The sequence below is a fragment of the Ochotona curzoniae genome, unplaced genomic scaffold (assembly GCF_017591425.1).
Source record: "Ochotona curzoniae isolate NIBS_2020 unplaced genomic scaffold, NIBS_Ocur_1.0 contig_2318, whole genome shotgun sequence".
Lineage (NCBI taxonomy): Eukaryota > Metazoa > Chordata > Mammalia > Lagomorpha > Ochotonidae > Ochotona > Ochotona curzoniae.
Window position 1 is genome coordinate 8,335,840 of NW_024465419.1, and position 27,977 is coordinate 8,363,816.

At 43.2% G+C, this 27,977-nt stretch overlaps 1 protein-coding gene across 1 annotated transcript in view; it reads left to right on the top strand.

The window, feature by feature from the left end:
• The window catches only part of PRKDC (protein kinase, DNA-activated, catalytic subunit), a 139,855-nt gene that overhangs the window by 55,608 nt on the left and 56,270 nt on the right, over positions 1–27,977 (top strand). Inside the window, exons 39-52 of the mRNA XM_040972592.1 lie at positions 692–859; positions 5,786–5,913; positions 12,915–13,122; positions 13,369–13,547; positions 15,859–16,027; positions 16,282–16,347; positions 17,458–17,530; positions 19,329–19,477; positions 20,029–20,166; positions 20,392–20,511; positions 23,428–23,571; positions 25,445–25,596; positions 26,210–26,341; positions 27,429–27,540. Of these exons, the coding sequence (XP_040828526.1) occupies positions 692–859; positions 5,786–5,913; positions 12,915–13,122; positions 13,369–13,547; positions 15,859–16,027; positions 16,282–16,347; positions 17,458–17,530; positions 19,329–19,477; positions 20,029–20,166; positions 20,392–20,511; positions 23,428–23,571; positions 25,445–25,596; positions 26,210–26,341; positions 27,429–27,540 (1,938 nt within the window). The remainder of the gene's footprint in view (positions 1–691; positions 860–5,785; positions 5,914–12,914; positions 13,123–13,368; positions 13,548–15,858; positions 16,028–16,281; positions 16,348–17,457; positions 17,531–19,328; positions 19,478–20,028; positions 20,167–20,391; positions 20,512–23,427; positions 23,572–25,444; positions 25,597–26,209; positions 26,342–27,428; positions 27,541–27,977) is intronic.

Genomic DNA, 27,977 nt, shown 5'->3' on the forward strand with positions numbered 1-27,977 from the left:
AGAAGGAGAGACAGAAAACTCTTGTTTACTCCCCCAATGGCCACAATGGCCAGAGCTGAGCTGTTCTGAAACTGGGAGCCAGGAGGTTTTTCCTGACTTCCCATATGAGTGCAGGGGCCCAAGGCCATTCTCCATTACTGTCCCAGGCCACAAGCAGAGCAGCCATGACACAAATCGGCATCCGTGTGTGATGTGAGTGCTTGCAGGCAGAGGATTAACTTGATACATCACTGTGCCGGGCCTCAGTCCTTACATTTTTCAATGAAAGGGATCTTTTTCTGTTCCATGTGATCTGGTTAGTCAGGTCTGCCTTTGTGTCTGGACAGGAATTTCTTTTGTGCTTGGAGAGCTGCCTCAATATGTTGTCTTGTATAAGTGTGACATGGAGTTGAAGTTTGCCTCAGAGGTTATTCAAGATGCTCTTCCTCCACAAAGCATGCAGTTCTGCTAGGGTCACTATAGACTTGGATATAGCATCCCATGTATTTCCACGTGCACAGCCCCAGGTCAGCCCCGGACCACTGGACTCCAGGCTGAGGTTGGCTTGCAGTATAATCGAGAGTTGTTCTGAGGTCGCTCATGGAATCCCAAGTGCTGTGTCTGCAGAGTCTTTAATAGGTCAGAAAGTCATTTGTAGTGCAGGATTGCAAAGTCACCAGCAGTGTACCCTCAGGTCTGTGTTGTTCTGCAGGGCCAAGCCATCATTCTCCTGCCGTTCTTCACGGGTCTGGCAGGAGGCAGCCTGCAGGACCTCAAGCGCGTCCTGGAAAAGGTCATCGTCTCTCACTTTCCAATGAAGTCTGATGAGTTTCCCCCCGGAACACTGCGCTACAACAATTATGTGGACTGCATGAAAAAGGTTAGTTTCAGGTTGTGTGAACTGAAACTGAAACAGGGACTGAGTTTCTGTTATATTTCTTGATGAAGACACCTGTGATATAGCCAGAATCAGGAATACTTCAACTGCCAAGAGTTCTACGTAATTCATTTGAAAACTTGGCTTCTGCAGAGCTGGGTGTGTATGTCAATCCCTTGGAATTCACTTTCTCTGTTTAAACATTCTTAAATATGCTATGCATAAGAACAGAATTTATAATGTCTAAGTAAGTTATGAACAGTAAAACCAAAAGAAGCTAAGAAATAGAATGTTGCCATATGTTCTAAATTCTGAGATTTAGCAGAGTGGTGACTGAGAAGGATTGAGTGATTATCACTGACACGACTTACTGTACCTCTGGAAATCCCCATGGTACTGGTGGCCTGGATGAGGAGGTGTTTCTGTGCAACTATGGAGTGTTGGCATGGGGAAGCTCCTTGATTTTCAGGGACCCTGTGTTGGTTTGCCTTTGTGCTCACACAGCTTCCAGCCTGTCCCGCTCATGCTGAGTCATCCTCTTCTGGAAAGCAAGAAGCTGGAAAGGGTGGCAGAGAGCGCAGCCCAGCCCAGCCCAGCCCAGCCTGTGCCTGCCCCAGGTCTTCCTGCAGGCAGCACATGAATGAGTTCTGCTGATAACCATTTGCCTGCTGCAGCTGTGGCAAGGCTACGAATGTTTGCACTGTGTACTCAGCTAGAATTCAGGAGTTCACAACCCTTACTGGAAAAAAACAAGAGAGTGACCCTTGGAGTGGGTGTTGTCTGCCATCTTCATGATGCACTGAGCTTTGGGAGAAGGTCTGAAGTCCCCAAAGTACTGAGATAAATGGTGTCCGTTCTCAAGGAGCCTATAAGCAGAGCAAGAAAGAGTCAGAAGGCAAACAGAACCAGTGATTAAAGCCCCATGATGAACACTGAGGTGGAAACACATGGAGGGTCTAGGCGTGGAAGATTGGGCTGTGTTCTGAAGATGCCCATGCTAGTACACCCTGTCCTGCATGCTCCTCAACAATGAGAGATGTGACTGTTACTCCTCCTGTTGGGAGTGTGCTGCACTTTTCTGAGAAAGAGAATGCAGTAGAAGGGTAGCTGCCTTTTTGGCCAAACCCAGGACTGTCCTGAAAGACGTCACTGCTTTCTCCCTAATTGGTCTCTTTCTTGGGTCCTTTGTCCCTGGGACTCAGTCACCAGGTTGTGATACAGGAGCCAAATGACTGTGGGGAAATACCAGTTGATAGATAGCACCTGTCCACATAAACGCTCAGCTTGCCCTCTGTGTGTACTTTGGTTCAAGGGTTTGGAACAGTTGAATGTCCGTATAACCACCTGCTTACTTTGATAGTTGCTAGTACTGTGTCATATGTGCTTTATCCATATGTGTGCTTATGCAGGATTTTTGGTTTGTTTTGGCTGAAATATTTGCAAGTCAGCTTTACACATGCATGCTTCATCCCTAAATGGTTCACCATGCACTTCCTGAGAATAGACAAAACTGTCACCCAATCGAAGGAAAGATCTGCCAGTGCCTTCTGCAAGTTAATAACCTTCATATTTCTCCAGAAGCCCCCACGTGTAGCTGGCTTGTTTGTTTTTTGAGATAGGATATAATTGATAACTGCACAAGTTGTCTCCAGTCTTTGATCTGAGGAAGTTCACAGTTCCTTGTCCTGTGAGAATCAGTTTTTGGAAGAAATTGGGGGAGCTTTTCATGCGTATTATTTGCCTATTTGAGAGGCAGAGAGACAGAGAGGGAGAGCACCTGTCTGTGGTTTACTCTCAAAATGCTTATGGCTGCTCTTAGTGAAGGCAAACCAGGAGTTAGAGGCTCAATCCAGCAACCCATTACCTGCTACTTTGCTATTACCTGCTGCTTTGCAGTATGAAAGAGTGGACACTGATATCAAACTTTTGCACTCCAATAGGGGGTACAGGTCAGATGCCACCTGGTCACACGCCCGACCCACAGGTTAACCTTCAACAATGGTGGGATGGCATCATGAAACTGTCCCTGCTGCTGACCTCAAATCTGGCCGCAGGCTGAAGTAGTACCTTCCCTCTGTCTCTGTTATATGGTATATTTTCTTTCTGTGATAAGCAAGTGAACAGTGGAGTGATGCATTAATGTTGGTATCAGGTCAACAGCTTGTTCCTCCCAGTATGCTGCTGTCTGCAAAGATTCTAAATCGACACTAAGTAACTTCTCTTTGATGGTGTCTTCATACAAATGTTAATGCAAATAATAATTGAACATCTGGGAAAAAATGCCAACCAGCAAGAACAAGGAGCTCAGCAAGAACCTAGTCTGAGAGCAGCCCAGACCAGGCCTGGTAACAGTACCCACCAGCATATGTGTGGCTTAGGCCTGGGGCAGGCCAGGCTGGGCCAGTTCATAACACCCACTGGCAGATCTGAGAACCAGGATGGGTGCAGGATGGGCCAGGTGGGGCCACAACACCAGCCAATTCACATTAGGGCTGAGACTAGGGGCTGGCTGGACTGGGCTAGGCTGTAGCACCCACCAGCAAGAGCTGGAACCAGGGGCAGACCTGGCCAGGCTAGGCTGTAGCACCTGCTGGCAAATGCCGAGGTAAGGCAGGTCATGGTGGGCTGGGCTGCAGTACCTACCAGCACATGCAAGACCAAGGGTCAGGGTGTGAGCCCGGCATAGGGGCTGTAGGGGGCTCCCCTGCTGGGCCACTGCTCCTACTGGTGAGTGTGAAAGCTGGGACTTGGAGCAAACCAGGCAGGCCAGGGCCACAGTACCTGCATGTGAACAGGGTTAGGGGGAAAGTCCATTGGTACATGTATAAGCCAGAGTAAGTGCAAGCTAGTTGGGCTTTGCTGTAGCATCAACTGGCAAGTGCTAGGACTGGGGGCAAAACCTGTCATGCTAGACTGTAGAATCACCTGGAGATTGAAAGATCTGGGAGTGGGAATGGGCCCAGTAAGGAAACTGTGGGTATCTCTCTGATGGACTGCAACTCCCACTAGTGAGCATGAGAACTAGGGCTGGGGACGAGTCTGGATAGACAGGCAGTGGCACACACTGGCATGGGTGTGGGCTGGATAGTAGGGTCAGTTGGGTTGAGCTAGGCTTCAATGCCCATTGACATGTACGAGAGCTGAATGGAATGTGGAACAGATTGAATGAGCATTGGCAAGCACAGGAATCAGGGCTGGGCACAGGCCTAGTAGGGATTACTGTAGGTCATTTCAACTAGGCTGAAGTTCCTGCTGTTGTGTGTGAGGGTTGAGTGTGCAGTGAATAGTGGTGGGCTGGGCTGCAGCACACATTGGTTTATGTAAGAGATGAGGCTGGAGACAGAACTGACCCAGCAATTGCAACTACCAGTATCTGCATAGGCTGATGTGGGTGACAGACTGAGCTGGACCTTGTACTGGTAAGCAGTCAAGTCTGGGATCACTTCAAATGAAGTTTCTTTGGGGAACTCCCCCACCCACCCAACTGAACTGCTGGACTCAAAACTCCAACCATGGGGAGAATTGCAGGATCTGTAGTCTGACCATGGAGTGCATGTGTCAGAGCTGGGCCTCCTTAGTGGCTAAGATGGAGCAGTGGCAGACATACCCAAATGCACATGGAGAATATGACAGAATATGGCAGTCCAATGGGGCCTACAGAGGACATCTGTTGTCATAACAGAGGGTGGAGGACAGAACAAATTGGCCAACTACCCCAGCTAAGCATTGGCAGCAAATATCTGGGTGAATGGAGACTCTAAAGTGGATTTATCAGCCAATGAAACTTGGAATGATTTCCTCATCTTAGGATAGGTGAGATAAACAGCATTTCAGAACTATCGAATCTACTTGAGCAGAACTCGGAGCATCCTCCACATTAGGGACTCTGGGATGACATTGGGTGGCCATTCCCTTCCCCAGGTACTGAGGCGGTTGGGAGGCTGGGTGCTGCTTCTCCCCATCCCCCCAGACACAGGAAGAAGTAAAAGAAAAATTGGCAACAGTGGTTTCACTTACTTACCTAGTCCTTCCCACCCTAATCAACTATATAAACACCATCAAACATAAAACTTGTGTATTAAAAAAATAAAAGGAGTTCAGAAGGAAGAACTCAAAAACATTGCAGAACAGTGTCAGAGATGGAGAGCAGACCATGAAGGGCATCTCAGAGTTAAAAATGTAAAAGCAAGGTTGAACTAGAGCTTAACTTGTTATGTTGGGAAAATAAAAATCCAGAGTGACTCCTACAAAGTCAGCAGACTCAGAGATGGGTGAGAATGTCAGAACAGCCCGGGACATCTGATGTAAGTGTGGTAAAGAAGCACGAGGCCAAGACTGCCTGGCTTGTTAGAGGAAGAGGACCTCAGAGAAGTGGTGTTTCAGAACCAGAAACAGCTGCAAAAATAAAAAGAATTACAATTGAAGTTCTTCACATACGTTGTTATATGCCAGGCAGTTTTTGTGGCTGCAGAAATGACAAAAATAATAACTTTGGACAATTCTCAGAATTTGTGTTATACTCTATTTTCAGAAGTGAAAATTAAAAACCCAACAGATTTTAAAAAATATTTAATTGTTTTATTTGAAAGGCAGATTTACAGAGAGAAGAACAGAGAAAGAGATATTGAGGGAGAGATCCTCCATGTGGTTCACTCCCCAAAGGGCCACAACAGCCAGAGATGAACCAAAGCCAGGAGGCAAGATCCTCATCCAGGTCTCCTATGTTGGTACAGAGACCCAAAGACCTGAGCCTTCCTCCGTTGTACTCTCAGTCAGTAAGCGAGGAGCTGGGTAGGAAGTGGAGCAGTTGGGACATGAACTGGCACCCAAATGGGATGCTGGCTCATGCAGGCAGATGATTAGCTTGTTGAGCCACTGTACCGGCCCCCTGCAACAGAGTTTTGATGGTGGTGGTGGTTTCTTTCCTAGCTTTTAGATGCATTGGAATTGTCTCAGAGCCCCGTCCTGTTGCAGTTGGTGACAGAAATTGTTTGTCGGGAACAGAAGCATGTTATGGAAGAGCTATTTCAATCCACTTTCAAAAAGATTGCCAGAAGGTAAGCTGTTGTAGTCTGGAACCCCAAGAAATAGCCACATTTTATTTCTGTGGGAACTTTTCTTCTTTGTTTCAAAAACAGTTGAGTGTCAATTGAACTTGCCACCACATTTTATTTCTTTTTCTCTAAAACAATATAACAAACCAAGCCCTATTGTGAAACTTTTAAACATGCTCTGAACTATAAGTGTAAATGAAGCTCTGGATTAAACGAATGTTATGCTTTACCAGCTTCACACCTTGTAACCTTACCTTTTTTTCTCTTTTGCTGCTGTTGTTATAATTATTATTTTAAGATTCACTTATTTTTGTTTGAAAGGCAGTTACAGAGTTACACTGGTTCACTCCCCAAGTGGCCGAAAAGGCCAGAACTGAGCTTATCCAAAACTAGGAACCAGGAGTTTCTTCTGAGTCTCCCATGTGGGTGCAGGGGCCCAGACATTTAGGCCATCTTCTGTTGCTTTCCTGGGTGCAGTATCAGGGAGCTGGATTGAAAACAGAGTGGTTAGGACTTGAACTGGTGCCACATGGAATGCTGACACTGCAAACGGAAGCTAGTTTGCATAAGTGCCAGCCCCTGTTACTGTAACTTAATGCATATCTCTGGCATCATCCTGTTTCACATCTAAGTCCTGTACATATATCTAAATGCTGTTTTCTTTTATAGCTATATTGGTATTATCACATGTGTAAAAATGTTAGTAATTCCATACTCGAGATTTCCCTACTGGTCTCAAGTGTTTACTTATCATTGAGTTATTTGGGTGTTGATCTGAACAAGGACCCCTGAAGTAACTGAGCCATCACCTTCTGCTTCTCAAGGTGTACTTTAGCAGGATGCCGAAGCAGATGTGCAATCTCGGGCTCTAACCAGATCTAACTCTGCTATGTGATCCAGGCATCCTAACTAGTGACTTAACTGTGCCAATCAGCCCCTTTATTTCTTGTAACTTTAGAGATAACAGCGCCCAATGTGATGACTCCAGTGGCTGAATCTTTGCCTTGCAGGTGCTGGGGTCTCAAATGGGTGCCAGTACATGTCCCAGCTGGTCTGTTTCCATCCCGCTCCCTACCTGTGGCATGGGATGGCAGTCAGGATGGTCCAGGGCCTTGGAATCCTGCACCCACATGGAAGACCGGGAGGAGGCTTCTGGCTCCTGGCTTCAGTTGGGCTCAGCTCAGGCTGTTGCAGCCACTTGGGGAACAAACCAGTGGACAGAAGAGCTTTCTCTTTATTTCTGTCTGTGGAAATAAATAAATCTTTAAAATAAATAAATAAACTTAGCGATAACACTGTCATGAAGAATTTATCCCCATCATGTATATTGTCTGCAAAATACAGGGAAAAACATGAGGCATATTTGATGGTGATGTTTGAAGTCAGGGCTAGATACAGTGGCTTCTTGAAATTGTTATACTTCTAGCAAATTTGTGAATATTGATATAAGCTTGTCTTTTTGAGTTCTATATAACTTCTAACAAAATTCGCTTTATCTAAGTACACAATTCAGTGATTTTTAGGAGCAGTCTTGCATGGCGAAAACACCACCGTGGAGCATTTTTATCCTCTCGTGTGATCACCATGACCGTGTAAAATTGATTTCCATCCCTTGCCCTCAATTTAATTTCTGTCTTTATGAATTTGCTTTTCTGGGCATTTTTTGTTTAAAATGCTATTTGGATATGGTCTTTTATGTCTGGTTTCTTTATACAGCATAATAATGTAGCATGAATTAGTAGTAATTTATTACTTTTTATTGGCCTTTAAAAAAGTCAACATGAACCAAATATTTGGCCCAAGAAAAGAACATACATTCTTTTTTGGGCACACAGGGAATTGCTTTAGGAAAAACCACATGCTAGGCCATAAAACAAGTCTTAATACAATTAGAAGGGTTAAAATTATGCTGAGAGTATTCTCTGATCAAAATAAAGTTAAATTGGAAGTCAACAACAGAAGTAAACTTGGAGAATCTGAAAATATTTCTAAATAACTTGTTCATTAATAACACATTTCTAAATAACCCTTCAGCTATGGAATTATTAGGAAAATCAACTTGGGCTTTGAATAAAGTGGGAGTGAAGCCTGTCCGGCTTCCTGAGCTGCACCTGAAGCATTGTGCAGACGGAAACATCAATCTTTTAGTGTTTGTATTAGAAAATATTTCAAATCAGTGATTTAAACTTTCTGTGTTTCTGTAAAACAGAGGGGAGGGTGGAAACAAAGGGGGTGCTGAAGGAGTAGTAGTAAAGATTTGAGTCAAAATAAAAGAAACAGAAAATGGGAAAGTTTCATGAAACCATTAGCTAAAATCAAAGCAAAATTTGTAAGGTTCTGTCGCCACTGACTACTCTGAAGTCTAAAAAAACTGCAAAATACCTTCAGTAACTTAACTGAAATGGGCAAATTCATGAAAGTCACACATTATCCAAACTGTTCAAGAATAATACGAAGTCTGAATAATACATCTGAGGAGTAAATGAACTGAATTAATAATACACATAGGCATTTTTTTAATCCCAAATAGTTTCACAGGTGAGTTTTATCAAATATTTAAAGAAGAAATAATAGCAACAATGCTTGTTGAATATACAACAATGCTTATTAATATGCTATTAGAAAACTGAGGCAGGTCAAACACTTTTTAGCTGCTTTTGTGGGAGCAGTAGTACCTTGATAAAAAGACCAAAAAAAAAAAAAAGATTACAAGCAAATTGCAGTCCAATGTCCCTCATGGATATAGACCCAGAAATCCTCAAAGGTATGTTAGCAAGCCAAACCCAACAGCATATAAAAAGTATAGACCACAACTAATTGGCAAGACTAGTTTTATACTAGGAAATCAGTGTCTCATGCGATGTTAATGGAAGAAAAGGAGAAAAATGTAATTTCAGTCAACACAGAAAAAGTTGTTGACAATCAAGCAAGGTCTTTCCTCCTTCCCTGCCCCTGCCTCTTTGCAGATTTATCACTGAAGAAAGGGGACTGTGATGACATGCTGGTATAGTGAATCCAGAATGTGCCGGGCCTAGAATGCCAGCCAACTGTTGGCTGCTTTCCTCCCAGTAATGAAACACTTACCTTGAAACAAGTTAGCCTGGGGAATATCATAGTACATTTAATCTGCCTCCTACTAATGGCTGTGGATTTGATTTTTGAATATAAAAACTGTTGCTGCAGGGAATCACCAATGGCTTATGTCATTTTGTGTTTTGTTGTACCTTTTTTGAGATAGATTCCTAAATGTTTGCCTGTAATTTCGCTAGATATCTCCACTGCCTTTGTTCGAGACTGTATTGTATGCGTTCCTGCAAGCAGTGTGCAGGAGTGCATTTTTTTCTTAAAATTTATTATTTTAGTTGAAAGTCAGACTTGCAAAGAGAGAGACAAGACACAGAGATCCTTCTTTTGCTGACTCACTCCCCAAGTAGCCACAACAGCTGGAGCTGTGCTGATCCAGAGCTAGGAGCCAGGAGCTGCTTCCATGTCTTCCACACAGGTGCAGGGTCCCAACGCTTTGGATCATTTCCACTGTTTTTTCAGACCACTAGCAGGGAGCTGGAATGGAAGTGGAGCAACTGGGACCAGAAGCGGCACCCATATGGGATACTGGTGTTGCAGCCAGAGATTGGCATTTCACTCCACTGTGCAGGCCCTGCAAGAGTGTTTTATCATCATTTTACCAATACAGGTTTTCAAACACTTGGATTCCTTTTATTGGTTAAAAGGTTGCTATAAGTTGTAAAATACAAATTATGAAATATTTAATTGGGCATGAACTCAAGCATCTTTTCACATAATTGCCATTTATTTGCATTTATTTTTGATTAGTCATCTGTTGGCCCATTTTTAACTTTTATTATTTGTTTGAAAGGCATAGAGAAAAGAGAGATTTTTTTCCATCTGCTAATTCTTTCACCGAATGGCTATAGCAGGTGAGGCTGAGTGAGGCTGAAACCATAAGCATAGAGCTTAAGCCGGGTCTTTCACGTGAATAGCAAGGATCCAAATCTTTGGGCCGTTGCTGGTTGCCTGAAAACCAGGTTGGAAGCAGAGGTGGGGTTGGGACCCAATGTAAATATCCCAAGCTATGCCTTAATTACTGTGCTAAGTGCCTACTAATTTTATTTTTAAAGATTTATTTTTATTGAAAAGACAGATTTACAGACAGCAGATACAAAAAGATCTTCATCTGCTGGTTCACTCCCCAAGTGACCACATGGCTGGATCTGAGACAATTCAAAGGCAGGAGCCTGGAACTTCTTCCAGATTTCCCACATGGGTGCAGGGTCCCAAGGATTTGAACCATCCTCTACTGCTTTCCCAGGCCACAAGCAGGGAGCTGGATAAGATCTGGAGCAGCCAAGACACGAACTGGCACCCATATGGGATCCTGGCATATGCAAGGCAAGGATTTAGCCACTAGGCTATCATGCCGGGCCCTGGTTTTTTTTTTTTTTTTTTAATTATTTGAGAAGAGGATGAAAGAAGCAACTGCTCCATTGCTGGTTCACTCTCTAAATGCCAGCAGCAAATGGACCTGAAGTAGGCCAAAGCCAAGAACCAGGAACTCGGTGTGAGTTTCCCACATGGGAGGCAAGAACTTAGACCTTGAGCTTCCCCACTCCCTTCCAGGATCTACATCAGCAGGAATTGAACTCAGGAACCGAGCTGGAATAGGAATCCAAACACGTCTGATTGGGCTGTGGGTGCCCCAAGCTCTATCTTAACTGCTGTACCAAATGACTGCCCCTGTTATCTTGTTTAAGAATTAATTAAGGGGGGCCTGGCGCAATGGCACAGTGGTTAATGTCCTCGCCTTGCACACCCGGGATCCCATGTGGGCACCAGTTCTAATCCTGGCAGCCCCGCTTCCCATCCAGCTCCCTGCCTATGGCCTGGGAAAGCAGTAGAGGATGCCCAAAGCCTTGGGACCCTGCACCCGCGCGGGAGACCCCGAAGAGGCTCCTGGCTTCGGATTGGCTCAGCTCCAGCTGTTGCGGCCGCCTGGGGAGTGAATCATCGGATGGATCTTCCTCTCTGTATATCCGCCTTTCCAATAAAAATAAAATAAATCTTTAAAAAAAAAAGGAATTAATTAAGGAGCTGAGAGAGGGTAGGAATTTAATTTTGAGCTATCATCACTGCCTCTCAAGCCCTGCGTTAGTAGGGAGGTGTCTTCAGGAACCTGGAGTTGGTGTATAATTCATGTACTCTGAAAAAACAATTCAAGCATGTTACCTGCTAGGCTAAAGGCTTGCCCCAGGCCCATCTTCCAAAATTAGATTTTTGTTGTTTTTCTTTCGTTCGTCTTCCATGTAGCGTTTAATACAGGAGTTGAGTGTTTCCCGGTTGCCATTCCTGTGCACCTCTGATGTGCTCGCTAGCAGCCTGTTCCTCAAGAGAAACTGAAAGCAAGGACTGTGTGGGTCTTGGTTTGGGCTGAGTGCCTTAGCAGCATCAGCTCTTACAACATCAGGGTGCTAGAAGATTTCATTGCCTGTGGAGGACCCACTTCCTAGTTCAAGGGTGGAGGCTTTCCCTGTGCCTCCTTATAGAATAGAACAGGTGAGATTTCCCTGGGGTCTCTTTTGAAAGGGCATTGAGCCCTTCTCAAGGGTGCACACTCAGTGTCTGACCAACTCCCAGAAGCTCCTCCTCCTCATAGTATCACATTTGCAATTAGGATTGTAGCACACAGGGGCTGGCAGTATGATGTAGCATTTCATAGGGGCACAAATTTGTGTCTCAGCTGCTTCACTCCCCCTGCTAATGAACTGGGAAAAACAGTGGAAAATGGTCCAAGTATTTGGGTCTCTGCATCCACATGGGAAACTCAGAGGAAGCTCCTGGCTGCAGCCTGTTTCAGCCCTTACCATGTAACCATTTGGAAAGTGAACCAACAGGTTAAAAATCTCTGTCTCTTTCTGTAACTGTGACTTTCAAAAAAAAAAACCTTAAAAAAAAAAAACATCAGTATGTGTAATGTAACTTTAAGTCACTCTCGTGTTTGCAGACTGGTATTAAAAACCTATATAGTGGGCCCGGGACAGTAGCCTAGTGGATAAAATCCTTACCTTGCATGTACCAGGGTTCCATATGGGCACCGGTTCTAATCCCGGCAGCCCCGCTTCCCTTCCAGCTCCCGGCCTGTGGCCTGGGAAAGCAGTTGAGGATGGCCCAAAGCCTTGAGACCCTGCACCTGCATGGGAGACCCAGAGGAGGCTCCGGGCTCCTGGATTTGGATTGGCTCAGCTCTGGCTGTTGCAACCAATCAGCAGACAAATCTTCCTTTTTGTTTCTCCTCCTCTCTCTGTATTTCTGAGTTTCCAATAAAAATAAATGAACTTTTAAGAGAAGAAAAGCCTATATAGTATCTAGTGCCTGTTGCTTTAAAATTGTATGACCAAATTATGTTCTGAATGGCGTTTTTGCTCAATTTACTATCCAACTTTGAACATCCAACAGCCATCGCATAATCCTGCTGGTGTTACTTTTATAAATGATGACATCAAATTTGCTTTCCTACGGATTTATAGATATTATTAATGATCATTCATATATCTTTTTCAGGAGATAAAGGGCCACCATAGCGGGTTGTTTTTCTGCATAGACAATAGGAAAGGTGGTTTCTTGTTAGACAAACAATAACATTTTAGTGTCAATAGTAAGAATTTGATCATTTGTAGGCTGATAATCTTCCAAAGATGTTGAAGGTGTGTGCATATTTCAGCAACACCAAACTGAGCATAAATTAAAAGGTGTTTTTTTCCTCTTAATAGTTAAATGAAATATTTGGAGATGAATGAAACTACAGTTTGTGTACAAATGCTTTCTGAGGTTCATGGGAGCTGTATCTGCCATCCTTATAGCTACATTTGTATTTGATCACTCAAGCCTATTTTCCTGTTATGCAATGGACACACATGAAATGTTTCTCTCAAGCATGAATGTCTGTGTGATTGTGATTGCATCTTTTTTTTTTTTTTTTTTTTGCTTAGGAGTTCATGTGTCAAACAGTTAGACCTTCTGGAAAGTGTGTACCGTATGTTCAGAAGGGACGAGCTGCTTCCAAGCACCACTCGCCAGGCCTTTGTGGACCGCGTGCTGCTCACTCTGCTGTGGCACTGCAGCCTGGAGGCTTTGAGAGAATTCTTCAGCAGAATCGTGGTGGATGCCATTGACATGCTGAAGCTCAGGTTCATGAAGGTATCCTGCTGCTTCTTAAAGTGCACTCCCTATGTGGATGTCCTCAACTTTCCTGCTTTACCCCGTTGTAACACCTCATTGGTTGTATCTATGTTTAGACCCTGGACAACTGGGTACTCTTCTATTCAAGAGATTTAGCATTTGTGACTATCGAAAAGGGGCATTGAACATTAAAATTGATGTATTTGGTAAGATTTAGTTCATGCTTGGAGAGACTGAGGACAATTATCTGTTACATCTTCTCAGTTGAATGAATCTACGTTTGATACTCAAATCACAAAGAAGATGGGCTATTACAAGATGTTAGAGGTGATGTATTCTCGTCTTCAGAAAGATGATGTTCACTCTAAGGAATCTAAAATTAATCAAGTTTTCCATGGCTCGTCTATTACAGAAGGAAATGAACTTACAAAGACTCTTATTAAGTAAGTATTGTTTAATTTGTATGTCATTTGACGTGTTAATATTTTAGTATAATATTTTACGCATCCATATACTGTGAGTCAAATGGTTGTTGTATTTAAAAATCCTTTTTTCTTATATATGAAATGCTTAGATGGACTCTAATATGTTAATTGATAACAGATATATTATCCTGTACTCATCTTTTATAAAGACCAACACTCTTTTTCTTTCAATGTTTTTCTTCTGTACTGTTTTTTCCCCAGATAGCTTGATGTGCTTTAGGTAATGTAATTTACAGTGAAGAAGTGATATTAGTTTTTTCTATTGTTTCACTTTAAAGAAGTGATATATATTTTTAGCAAATATTCTATAGAGGAATAACCAAGTATGTCTTTAAAACTCACCTTTCAGTGAGGTTCCCTTCCTAGGAAGCATTGAACATGGCCTTTGCTGTGCCTCGTCTTGCATCTCTAAGCACATTTAACATTACTTTGCTCTTCCCCTTGTCCTTACCCTCCCTCCTCCAAGAGCGACGTCACCATCCTGTCACGAGCATCAACAATGCACAAGGAGTCATATTTTACTCTTTCTTCATCTGTATGTTTCCGTCCTCCTCACACACCTGATTGCTCGCCAGATTTGCTGGTTTTGTCCTGTCAGCATCATTGAAACCAGCACCGTTGTCACCTTCCTATGTGTTTGGTTATGTCTGGGCTCCCTTGGGAGCTGCTGCAGGTGTCTGCTTTGCAGGAGTCTTCCCTCCTCCTGGGCCTGTTCCTGCCGCCTGTCTGTTCTGCTGCCAGAGGCGTAGTTTTTTGCTAATATGTTTTCCCTGAACTTTTTCTTTTTAATTAAGACAGGATGATTTATTAATCTTGTTAGAAATTCTGATAGTTGGGCCCGGCGCGGTGGCGCAAGTGGTTAAGTCCTCGCCTTGCACGCCCGGGATCCCATATGGGCGCCGGTTCTAATCCCGGCAGCCCCGCTTCCCTTCCAGCTCCCTGCCTGTGGCCTGGGAAAGCAGTTGAGGACGGCCCAAAGCTTTGGGACCCTGCACCCTCGTGGGAGACCCAGAAGAGGCTCCTGGCTTCGGATCGGCATAGTATCGACCCGTTGCGGCTCACTTGGGGAGTGAATCATCGGATGGAAGATCTTCCTCTCTGTATCTCCTCTCTGTATATCCGCCTTTCCAATAAAAAATAATAAAAATAAATCTTTAAAAAAAAAAAAAAAAAGAAATTCTGATAGTAAAAGGCCACAGACTAGTATCCCCTGAACTTTTGAAGAGTCCTTGTCTGGGTGGATTTCCAAGTTTTTGTAACAAGATAAACTTCTCTTTTAATTCTGTTTCTGTAGACAATTTGAAGTATCTGATAGATCTGGAGTACAAGTCTGATTGTTTCATTTTCCCTAAGACCCTTGTTGGTACTCGTTACTAGGATATAATGGGCTAATTAATCAGTATTTCCAATTTGTGTCCAGTTTGTGTCCCAGCTGCTCCACTTCCAATCTAGTTCCCTGTTTATGGCCTGGGAAGGCAGCAGAGGATGGCCTATGTCCTTGGGATCCTATACCCATGTGGGAGACCTGGAGGATGCTCCTGGCTCTTGGCTTCAGATTGGCTCAGATCTGACTATTGTAGCCAGCTGGGGAGTGAGTCAGTGGATGCAAGATCTTTCTGTCTCTCCTTCTCTCTAGAATACTGCTTTTTCATATATATAATTGTACATATATTTAAAGGGAGAAGTCAGCTATTGGATGCAATCAGGTGATCCTACAGGGATGAGGCCTCATTCCTTAGTATTATCCTTAGGCAGATTTGCAGAAAGAGACAGACAGACAGGGAGAGAGACAGATCTTTCATCTGCTGGTTCACTCTCCCAATGGCTGCAACAGCTAGAACTCAGCCAGGAACCTGGAGCTCCTTTCAGGTCTCTCACATGAATTCAGGGGCCAAGCACTTGAGCCAACATCCACCACTTTCCCAGGCACATTAGCAAGGAGCTGGATTGGAAGTGGAGCAGCTGGGCCTTGAAGTCACACCCGTATGGGATGCTGATGCTGCAGACAGAGGTTTATCTTAGTTTGTCATGGCAATGGCACATGGCTACTGCTGCTTTTATGCCCTTTCCCCAGCACACCACTTAACTTCTTTTGAGTGACACTCTTCTCTGCTTACAATACCTGTGTACGTGTCTCCTCTAGTTAACTTGCCTTTGCTGTGGGTGACACCTAAGAGAGGGTGATAGGAATCGGGGTTGGGGTGAGGGGACTTTGAGTAGCACTGTCCATGCTATGTGAACCAACTTGTGACCTGGCTCTCCTTTGCAGATTGTGCCACGATGCATTCACAGAGAACATGGCTGGGGAGAGCCAGCTGCTGGAGAGGAGAAGGCTTTTCCATTGTGCTGCCTACAACTGTGCCATCTCCGTGATCTGCTGTGTCTTCAATGAGTTAAAATTCTACCAGGGTTTTCTATTTACTGAAAAGCCAGAAAAGGTGGGCCTCTCTTGAGATGTTCCCTGTTGCTGTCATCATGGGCTTTCAAAAGTTAGATATATTAGCAAACGATACTCTGTAATTTCCAACATCTTATGTTGAACATGTAGAGGTTTTTTGGCTGTTCTACATGGATATATTTTAAAGCTTAAATGTTTTTCTGTGAGTTATTAAGTAACATGAATTCCACAGTAGCATTGATGACAAGACTCCTTTGTTCACATATTTTTATATCTGATTCTTTGAATTTACAGAACTTGCTTATTTTTGAAAATCTGGTAGACCCAAAGCGCTGCTATTCATTTCCTGTGGAAGTTGAGGTGAGTGACAGTTTCACTTTCGCTTTTTAGGTTTAAAATCCTGATCAAATGTTTATAGAGAAAAACAAATATGATGTTGAGCACGTTAAATTGCCAATATTCAAGTCTGTTTTCTACTGTAAAAACTGACCATTTCATGTGTTTTCCACAAAACTGGCAAGCACAACAGGTGGTAATTTAAATTTGATGTTTCACCTCAAGCAACCACAAGAAAATTCATGAGAACTCAATCTCCTGCCCTCCTGCCCCATCTTAACTAGTGAAGGAAACACATTGCTAACAAAAGTAGCTATTAGCATATGCTTTAAAATTGCTTTTTGAATGCATTATTCATCAAAGAAAGAAGTCTTACTGATGTGAATTATGACCTTGTGGCATTACTTGAATGACTTGTCAAGATAACTGGGTTGACGTGGCAGTTATTGGAAGCCTTGATCTGGCAGATGGGACAAGTTAGGTGTTAGCCAGGTTGTTCAGGCTAGTAAACTGGCCTCAGGGATTGTTGGGAAGGGATTGGAAATGGGAAGCAAGGCAGAGGACTGAACCCCCACACTGTGGCTTACCCGTTTTACTCTATAGTACTGACCTCAACACCATCCTAGCACTTGAAGGGCTCACATGAACACTTGTTTTCTGTCTGTGTCCCCTTGGAACAAGAGAGGAGTTTTCTTTAGACGTTTGTTCAAGGAAGTAAGCAACAACAGAAATTTAAAAAATAGTAGCCAGTTCACAAAGCACGCAGATACTTGTCATGCTCACATTCTGCCATTATGATGACACTACAAGATTACTATGAAGATTAATAAAAATAAATAAATAAATAAGAGGAAAAAAAAAAGATGACCTATGATTTACTGTGGCCACATAGCTAAGAAAACTGAGCATTGGAGGTGGAGATCTAGATGAGTGGCTGTAAAAACTCAGCACACAGCTCTGAGCTGGGCTGTGCCAGGGTATTGGAGGAGCACTCACTGAAAGATGTAATTTTGAGAATGTAACTCAATGTGAAATTTGGTCATTTTGATTTTTTTTCCAGATTGTACTAAAATAGAAAAAAATGTGACCATGTTTTCTAAACATTTTATGTTGTGTATTTGTTTTGTCTGGTAGGTTCCTATGGAAAGAAAGAAAAAGTACATTGAAATTAGGAAAGAAGCGAGAGAAGCAGCAAATGGGGATTCAGGTGAGTGTTTCCAAAATGATGAAATTAATCAGCTACACTTAGCTGTATAAAAAGTTGCTAGCATAGCCAGATGGGACTCAGATAACATGCATTTCAAAAATTTTATGGCAAAATGAATTTCTCTTTTAGTGCAAGATTAGCTTGGTGTTTCTTTGATCACACATAGATCAGACTGTTGAGGTACAGCCAGAAATCTGCATTACAATTCAAGGGCTGCCCTACCGTTTTCCACTCATTTCCAGACTACTCAGGCCTCTGACCTGCTCACTACTCTCTGCAGCTTGCCTGCTTACCCACTCTGTTGCAGCAGCATGAACTGCTGCTGTGCTTGGTGACTGCCAGGCTTGCTCTTGGCCCCACGGTGTTTGCACTTGCTGTCCACTTTCATAGTCTTGCCTCCAGATGCCAGCCATGCCTCAGGACGTTGTCTGTGGTGTCAGCAACTAAAGGAGGCTCATGCTGGCCTTCCTGTTTCTAAACAGCCTTCCATCCCTCCACATGCTCCTTATTGCAGTGTTTGCTCTTTGCGGATTTTATCACCATTTATTGATGTAAGGATCAAATTTGGACCTGTTTTCTAAATCCCTTGCATAATCTGGGTTAGTTGTTTTTCAGTAACATTTCTTTTCATATTTATCTGAGGCTTAATGGACCAAGTGTACAATGTCAGATTTTTTAAAATGTTTTTTTTTATTTGAAAGGAAGGTTTACAGAGTGAGAGAGATACAGGGAGATCTTCCATCTACTGGTTCACTCCCCAGATGGCTGCCATAGCTGGGACTGTACCAGTCCAAAACCAAGAGCTTAGAGATTATTCCAGATCTCTCACGTAGGTGTAGGAGCCCAAGAACTAGTTCTCTGCTGCTTTTTTCCCAAACTATAAGCAAGGAACTAGATTAGAAGTGGGGCAGCCTGGAATTGAAGCAGAACTCATATAGGAATGCCAGCACTGCAGGCAGATACTTAACCTACTACAACACGCCGCCAGCTCTACAACATTAGGATTTCAATACAACGAAATTGTTAAAAATTGGATCCAGTTTGGAGCCTGTATGAGGCATAGTGGATTAAGTCAATACTTTCTTTTTGTTGTTATTGTGTATTACTCTTTAATTAGATTTTTGTTTTATAGTGTTCTTATCATTAGGACACTTCAAAATGCTCGAACTCCATAGGCATTTGTGTAAAACGTACCATTAAAAGAAACAGCTTCAGAAAAATTCCTATCCTGTATGTGGTGTGGAGGTGGAAAATATTCCATTGAAGACTCTTAGTCCCTTCTTTCCCAAAACTTTTGCCTTTTTTTTTTTATTGTTACTGTTCTTTAAGCAAAACCTTTAAAACTAAGATTTACAGTCAGTACTTTGTTCCTGAAGTGAGAAGTGTGCCCATTTTCATGTAAGTTGATGCTTTCGATGCCAGCATCCCATGCCAGAGTTCTGATGTGAGTTCCAGCTTTGCTGCTTTGGATCTAACTCCTTGCTAATGTAACTGGGAAGGCAGTGCAAGACTTGGACCCTTACCATCTATGTGGGAAACCAGGATGGAGTTCTTGACTCCTAGCTTTGCATTGGCCCAGCCCTGACTGCTGCAGGCATGTGGGGAGTGAACCTGTGGATGGAAGACTCTGTGTTTTCCTGTCTCTGTCTCTGTCACTCTGTTTTTAAAAAAAATATTTAATTAAGGATGAAAGTTTTAGTTAGAAACTTCCTTTAATTTTAATATCATTTGGGCTTAAAAAATTCATTTCTATCTGGTTGTGTTGAATACATGTATTTTCTTCTTTCTTATATTTCAGATGGCCCTCATTACATGTCTTCCTTGTCGTATTTGGCAGACAGTAGCCTGAGTGAAGAAATGAGTCAATTTGACTTTTCAACTGGGGTTCAGAGCTATTCATACAGCTCCCAAGACCCTAAATCTACCATTGGTCGTTTTCGGAGACAGGTGATCCCATGACACAAATTAAAAGAAGTTTGAAAAGTAGGGCGGTAGACAGGTGATGTCAAAGGATGTTTTGTCGCTATTGGCAGAAGCCAGTTCTTTGCCTGCCTTAAGTCCTGGGACAAATGCATGGGTTGGAGAGTTTTCCTAATACCCAAGCTCTGGGCCTTTCATCCTGTAGATTCTACATTCTGATGACAGCAGTCTGGGTAGGGAGTCAGAGAGCTGGAGGCAGCAGAGGTGCCCTGACCTAATTTGAACCTCAAGATTGACCATGCAGATGGGTTAGCAGCTGTGAACATGGACACAGCTGACCTGACAGGTTCAAGGGTCAATGTGGCAGAGATGTCCTTAACCGGGATGCAGCCCTGGGGAATGACTGAGCAGATAGGATCTAGGACCAGTATGGGAGTAAGGAAGACATATGGTTGTGTTTATTTTTCAGTTACTTAATAGCAGCACATGCTGAGTATTTTTGATATTATTGTCAACTTATCATTATGGACTAACATTTCAATGGTGAACTCAGTCTCTGGACTTGGCCTGTTTCTTAGGAGTATCCAGACTCCAAGGTCCAGGGTGATGTCCTGGAGTTAGAGATGGATGAGCTTGGGCAACATGAGTGCATGGCACCGTTGGCTGCCCTGCTGAAGCACATGCAGAGAAAGCTGGCCTTGCCCCAGGAAGAAGAGGTACGTGTCCCACTAATTCCAGTATCTCGGTTGATACTATTCACTGTTGTCTTACCGAGAAATTAACCTCTACTATTAGATGTAAACCAAATTGCATATCAAATAAACACATTTTTTTCCTTTCTGCTGTTTGTATTTTGGTTTGATATAGTTTTCTTACAGTAGCCAAGTGTGAGGTTATTTTTTCCTGTAATTTTTAAGGTAATTTTGAATGTTTGATTTCAGGGTTCAGTGTCAAAAGATCTTCCTCTTTGGATGAAATTTCTCCATGACAAACTAGGAAACCCATCAGTGCTACTGAATGTGCGTCTCTTCTTAGCCAAGCTTGTTATTAATACAGAAGAGGTGAGTTACTTTGTCATTGTTTTGAACAGTGCTTTGCAATTCTTTGTATCTACTTTTAAAACCACAACAAAGAAAGAAATAAAGAGAAAGAATATGACATTGTTGTTTACTGAATAGACAATCATATTTATGTACTTATGTAGCCTAACATTCTTCTCTCAATTTGTTTTTTTGTTTTGTTTTGGAGATTTGTTTATTTTTATTTGAAAGTCAGAGGGAGGAAGGGAAGAACAGAGAGGAGAAATATCAATCTTCTATCTATTGATTCACTTCCTAATGGCTACAATTACCAGTGTTGGACCAGGCTGAAGCTAGGAGCTTCAGCAGGGTTTCTCATGAAGGGGGCAGGGCCAAGCACTTGGTCCATTTTCCATTGGCTTTCCTAGACCATCTGCAAGGAGCTGGATCTAAAGCCAGGACACAAACCATTTGCCCACATGATATGCCATCATTGAAGGCAGTGGCTTTACCTACCATACCACAACGCCAACACTCTCAGTTTCTTTTAAAACAAGTATGTTAACCTCTGTTGAGTTAGCTGTTGTCTAACTGCATGTTATGACTCAAAATCGTATTTCTTTATGAGAGTAATAAATGGTTGGAAAAATACTTCTGTTAGCTCCATACGACAAAGAGCTCCCTTGTGGAGTCATTGTTTGGCATACCCCAGTTGGGCCATCTTCCACAGTGAGAGTTAGGTGGATCTCACTGCAGGCCCTTGAGCTAAGCTTGGGGACTTGGGGGGAGTTTGCATTCTGCATAGGACACAGTTGACCCAAGCAAAGGCAGCTGTGTGAGATTCATTGTGTGTCTGTGCCAGTTGCCTGAACAACATGGGTGAGGGCTGTGTTTGAGCAAGATAGTAATGCACCTATGTGCTGGGACCAAGCTAGAGGAGGCCTTGCAAAGTGTCTCTCATTGGTATTGATAGGGAGCCTCTGAAGAGTAGGGGTGATGGGAACCATAGAAGGTGCTTTGGGCACTCTGCAGTATGAGGAGCTAAAGCCATGCCCAGCAGGAAACCCTGGAGCCGTTGGCTGGAGACTGCTCTCCTGAGGGTCTCACATGATTTCTGGCTCCAGGGATGGCTGTCTGAGGGAACAGCACACTGGAGGACTGAAGTAGCGGTTATGTCAAATGTCTGAGAACCAGGTGTCACAGGGTTGGTTCCTTCTGAGGGCTGAGAGGGAGACACTGTTCTAGGCCTCTCCCAGCTCCTGGTGGGTTTAGGCATCCTGGGGCATGTAGATACATTTTCCCTGAGTCTTCACATTTGTGTCCATCTCTGTGTCCTGATTTCCTCTTAGGAGGATACCAGTCATATTGGATGAGTGCCCACCCTGAAGCCTCACTCAGCCTGTTTCCAAATACAGTTACATTCTAACAATTGGAAACTCAGTAGCCTTTTGAGGGATGCAATTCATCCCATAGCACTTGGGTTATATGTGATCCTGTAAGTCTATCTTGTTGGCTGCCAAAAGGAGCTAGGGACTTTTATTTGTTTGTTTACACTGAAATAACTTACCTGCTAGTTCCATTTTCCCTGAACTTTAAAAAATTATGCTTGGTAAATACTTCCAATGCAAGAACCTCAACTGAATTTGAACTGTGGTAATGCAGCAAGGTGGAGAAATCCACCATGGAGAGAGGGTTTGGGGAGGGTTGGGGGCAATCCCAGTGCCCATAACACTGTGTCACATAATGCAATACAATAACTAACTAACTAACTAAATAAATAAATAAATAAAGCTTAATTGCCAGATTAAAAAATTTCCTTATATAAAATAAATTATTAAATAATTATTAAATTATTAACTAAATTAATATATTACATATAATATATTTATTTATATTTGAAAGGCAGAGAGAGGAGAAACACAGAAAGAGATTTTCTGTCTGCTTGCTTATTTCCCAAATTGGCCATTACAGCTAGAGCTGGGTTGGACCAAACCCAGAAGCCAGGAGCTTCTTCTGGGTCTCCCACATGGATACAGGAGCCCAAGAACCTGGACCATCTTGTACTGCTCTGCTAGGCATATTAGCAGGGAGCTAGATAAGGAAGCGAAGCATCCAGGATGTGAACTGGCACCCATGTGGGAGGTCTGCACCACAGCACATTTAACCTACTGTACCATGGTGCCAGCCCCTAATTGTTGGAATTTACATTTATTTTTAATATGGTTCAAGTTGTAACATAAAATTTTGTTTATTTTACAAAAAAACATGCAAATAACCATTTTTTAAAAGATATTTTTGAAGGTTAAAGTTACAGAGAGGAAGAGGCAGAGAGATTTTCCATCCTCTGTTCACTTCCTAGATGGCCACAATGGCCAGTGCTGAGTAAGGCTTAAGGCTGGGATCCAGATATAAAGACCGTCTTTTGCTGCTTTTCCCAAACCATTAGAAGAGAACTAAATTGGAAGTGGGCGTCCTGGGCCTGGCATGCTAACCTAGTAGCTAAAAGTTGTCACCTTGAACGCACCGGGATCCTGCATAGGTGCCGGTTCATATCCTGGCCACTCTACTTCTCTTCCAGCTCCCGGCCTGTGAACTAGGAAAGCAGTAGAGGACGGCCCAAGGCCTAGGAACACTGCAACCATGTGGGACCACAGGAGAAGTTCCTGGCTCCTGACTTTGGATTGTCTCAGCTGCAGTCATTGTGGCCACTTGGGGAGGGAACCAGCAAATGGAAGATCTTTCACTCTCTCTAAATCTGACTTTCAAATAAAAGCAAATGAATTTTTGAAAAGATAGAAAGTGGAGCATCGTGCATAGATGGGATGCCCGTATTTATCTACTATGCCACAACACTGGCTCCAATAATGTAGAATTTTAGCTGATGCAGGATGCATTTCTGTATTAATATATTGGCTATGGAATGATTCTGTGATGTTTGCTTTTCCCTTTCTTGTGCAGGTCTTTCGCCCTTACGCGAAGCACTGGCTTAGCCCCTTGATACAGCTGGCTGTTTCTGAAAACAACGGAGGAGAAGGCATTCATTACATGGTGGTTGAGATAGTGGCTACGGTGCTGTCCTGGACAGGTTTGGCTAGTCCTGTGGTGAGCATTAATGCATTTTTTTAAAAAAGATTTATTTATTTTCATTAGAAAGGCAGATCTACAGAGAGAAAGATCTTGCATCTACTGGTTCATTCCCCAAATGGGCATAACTACAGGAACTGAGCTGATGTGAAGGCAGGAGCTTCTTCTGGGTGTTTCATGTGGGTGCCTACTCCCAAGGACTTGGGCCATTCTCCACTGCTTTCTTTTCTTTCTTTCTTTCTTTCTTTTTGTTTTTTTTTTTTTTGCAGACTTAGTGAGATCTTTTATTTCCCCACTACCTCTCCAAGGCACAGCCAAATGAAATGGCTCTTGGAACAAAATGGGCTCATTCCATTAAGGAGATGAGAGTTCTATTAATTGAGAAGAAAGTCTCAAAGGCAGATAGGTCACCAGCCAAGTTCCATAGCTAAGCACTACTATGTGGGCAAGGCAAAAAGGGAGATTCTCCCAGTTTGGTGGCAGAGGTTTGATAGCAAGGCTACAGTAGAGAGCACCAGCCTGGCAATCGCCATTAGCACCAACTGCAGTTGCCCTCTTCCACTTCCTACTTCTGTTGTTCTGAAACCTTTCCATCTTTGCATGTCTTGCTTCCGCACTACAGCTCAATCCCCACTGCTTGCTTTCTTTCTTTTTTTTACATTTCATTTTATGACACAGTTTCATAGGCTCTGGGGTTCCCCCAACCCTTCCCCGTACCCTCCCCCCATGGTGGATCACTCCACCTTATTGTAGTATTACAGTTCAAATCCAATCATGATTCCTTCATTTCAAGCATGTACCATGCATAGAGTCTAGCATCTTATTGTCCAGATAAATTCAACAGTTTCTTGCGTAGACCATCTCTGGTCTGAAAGTAGAGCTGGCATCCTGACCAATTAAAAGCCATAACATAACATCAACAACAGCTTACAACATTATTGAGTTAATTGACATGGTATTGAGTGACCAATATGTTAGAAAATGCAAGTTTTTAACCAAGTCCTGTGACTACATAATTGACATTGCTATTTTGGTTTATATGTAACTGGCTGCTATACACCTTAAAATGGCTATAGGGTCTATTTAGCTGTCTCATGTCTATTTTCATTTTTGTATTCAGCAGTTTATAATGTTGAAGCATAATTTTTACTGAACTTGGCAGATTTTAGGATAGTCCAAACTTCTCCACTGCTTTGTTAGGCCACAAACCAAGAGCTGGATTGGAAGTAGAGCAGCCAGGATGTAAACTGACGCCCAAATGTGATGCTGGTGCTTGGAGACTGAGGATTAGGCAGTTGAGCCGTTGTGCTGGCCTCTAATGCACATTTTCTATAGTGATGTCTTGGACTCCTTTGCCGTAAACCTACAGACATGTAATGAATGGTTTTCATTCTGCTTAATGGAATTGAATCACCTGTAGGTGTGACATTACTACTGTGCTCTTACACTAAATGACCTCACAATTTCTTGTTCAGTTTTCTTTACTTCTGCTTTTGATAATTCCTCTGACCTGGCTAGGCTCTGAGGGTCCACTTTACGTTCTTCACATATCAGTGTCCTTCAAAGGTCAGCACAAACATGGGGGCATCTCACTGAGGGGCCTGAAGCAGAAAGTTCCCTTTAGGACCCGTATCCTGGGCCTTCTGGAGATGCTGCAGTAATCCAGCCCAAGCCTGGAACCACAGTTCCCTGTGGCCTGTGGCGTGCTGTGTCTGGTGCAGAGGCAGCATCCCTCAGGCCTGCAGGAAAACAAGAGTCTTTGCCTTTGGTGTGAAAATTCACACCAAAGTTTTTAGCTCCTAGCTGTGAAAAAACAGATTTCTTTTAGACATGGTCTTTTCTGGAGTGGAATGCTGCAAGTTGTTAATACAGGCTTTTTGTATCTTTTCAGGGGACTCCTAAAGATGAAATACTGGCAAATCGACTGCTTCACTTCCTAATGAAACATGCTTTTTATCCAAAGAGAGCTGTTTTTCGACACAACCTTGAAATCATAAAAACCCTTGTTGAATGCTGGAAGGATTGTTTATCCATCCCTTACAGGTACTCAGTTTCTACGCCGTCATGGTGTAGAGACATTTAGGTTAATACCTAACCTGCTGCAGATGATAATTGCAATGAAATGTAATTGCATGCAGTCATAGGCTGAGGAATATAATTAGAAATAGAGTCCACTTATAAGGCAGTTCTATTTCTGCGAATGAATCTGAGGCCTCCTGAGCTTCACACCAGAGGCATCTGTTAGGTGGTCATTGGTGGCTGCTCTTGTGGGTTCCTCAGCTCAGTCTGACTTAGCCCCATGATAGGGAGGTAGGGTTGTGACCTGCCCTCTCCCTGCCCTTTCACAACCTAAAGGGAGCCCATTGGAGTTGTGTTTGAGTTCTTTGAGCATAGCCTGAGACAAGTTAAAGCTTTCAAAGTGTTGCTCCCAACTAAGGCAAAATTAAGTAAGTAATTCGGAAAAAAAAAAAAAAAGAATAAAAAATAGCCTGTGTTACAAAGGTAGAATCACCTGTCTTCAGAGCACCAACAAGGAGATGGTGTTGGAAGGAAAGGAAAAATGATCATTTGTCACTGCACGATATTCTGTTTGTCATCCTGCATCTCATTGTGTTCTGTGACCATCTGTGTGTTCTGCCCCATGCTTATGTTTTAGGATAATATTTGAAAGGTTTTCCAGTAAAGATCCCAATTCTAAAGACAACTCAGTAGGGATTCAGTTACTAGGCATTGTGATGGCCAACAACCTGCCTCCCTACGACCCCCAGTGTGGAGTCGACAGTGTCACGTACGTATATTCTGTTTTTTGTTCTGATTGTCTTTTAGGCGAAACTCTGCCTGGATTAGATGGACAGACTAATGGGGTGTAGTGTAATTGTGATACATTTAAGGAACATTTCTCATGTCAAAAATATTTATACCTAAATTTAGAAAGTTGGATTATAGGTCAGCTGAGAGAAGAAACCAAGGTACCTAGGATGAATGTGGGGTGTGCATTTGTAAAGCAAGTGTGGTGTCCTTCTGTAGGTGTCAGCAGATCCCAGGTATTGGGTGTGTGTTTGTATTGTGAGCAACATTTTCCCAGGAGAGGAACAGTGCTGAGCCTCGACTGTAACACGCACACCCCTGGGCACTGTCCACCCGCCCCTGGGCTCACATGCCTGCACTCTGTCTGTTCTAGCCCCAAAATGACGTCCCTCCTACAGGATAGGGAAGGGCCCAGTGTGTGGTAGTTTCAGAACATTGTCAGAGGGTCTTCCTAGAATCTGTATGTTCCAGTCCATGTCACCCTCCTCTCTCCTCTCATCCCACACAGCCTCCCCTCCTCCTCTGCAGAGTTTGACATTCTACTTGGTCCTTTGCTTGGTCGTGCCCAGCATCCATCCCATCAGTGCAGGTGCTCTTTGCAGCCAGTGCCCTGGAGTCTGAGACATCCGGAGGCACAGCACAGGCCTGGACAGTTGCATTTGTGCCTGCTGATTTCCTTTCAGAGTTGCTGCGGGGCTCACAGTTGAGATGTTGTTGCTTACAGTCTCCTGATGGCGCCATCATTTTATTGTGTTGGTCCTCTCCCATGAGATGACTTTTGAAAGGGAGCCCACATCTCATCATCCTGAATTGTAGCTCTTTCCCTCAACACAGTTTGTGTGGTTTCTGACCTGGGCTTCTTTCCAACAGCAGCATTTCCGTGTGATCGGATGGCAGGCCTCTCTGAGGCCACCATGGTTTTGATGTCACAGCGTAAATACCTATTTATATGTGTATTCACATGAGTGATACGCATCATGTCTTACATTGTTTTGTTCTCAGTTTATTCTGTTATTAGGTCAGACAGCATAGTGGGTTAATTTACATGTTCTCTGTATTTGTTGTAGGTACTTTCAAGCTTTAGTCAATAATATGTCTTTTGTAAAATATAAAGAGGTGTATGCAGCAGCGGCAGAAGTTCTGGGCCTCATTCTTCGATATGTTGCTGAGAAAAAAGATGTGAGTGTGTGATTTTCAGTGGACATTTCTGATGTGATGCTGAGATGTGTTTCCTGTGTGCTGTTAGGAACAGATTGGGCGCCTGCATGTATTTTTTGATGCTGTTTCCTACAGTGCATTGGATACAGCACTCAGATTTTCTTAAAAAGGGACATAATATTTTTTAAGCTGATGAAGTTGAAGAACATTAGGAGCTTTGGTGTCAGGGTGAGAGTGTTTAACCAGCCCCTCTGCCTGTGAGCTTGGTCTCAGCCTGTCCTTTTGGAAGCCATCATCCTCTAGAGAACTCTTGTGGTCTGATTGGGTTATCTTGGTCAAATCCTTCCACTGGTGGTTGACATTAATAAAAATGTTGATGAGGAGTGACGCCCCTCCGGCCAGCCTCAGATGCTGTTCCCTGCCTATTCTATTTTTTTCTTGAAGATTTATTTATTTAT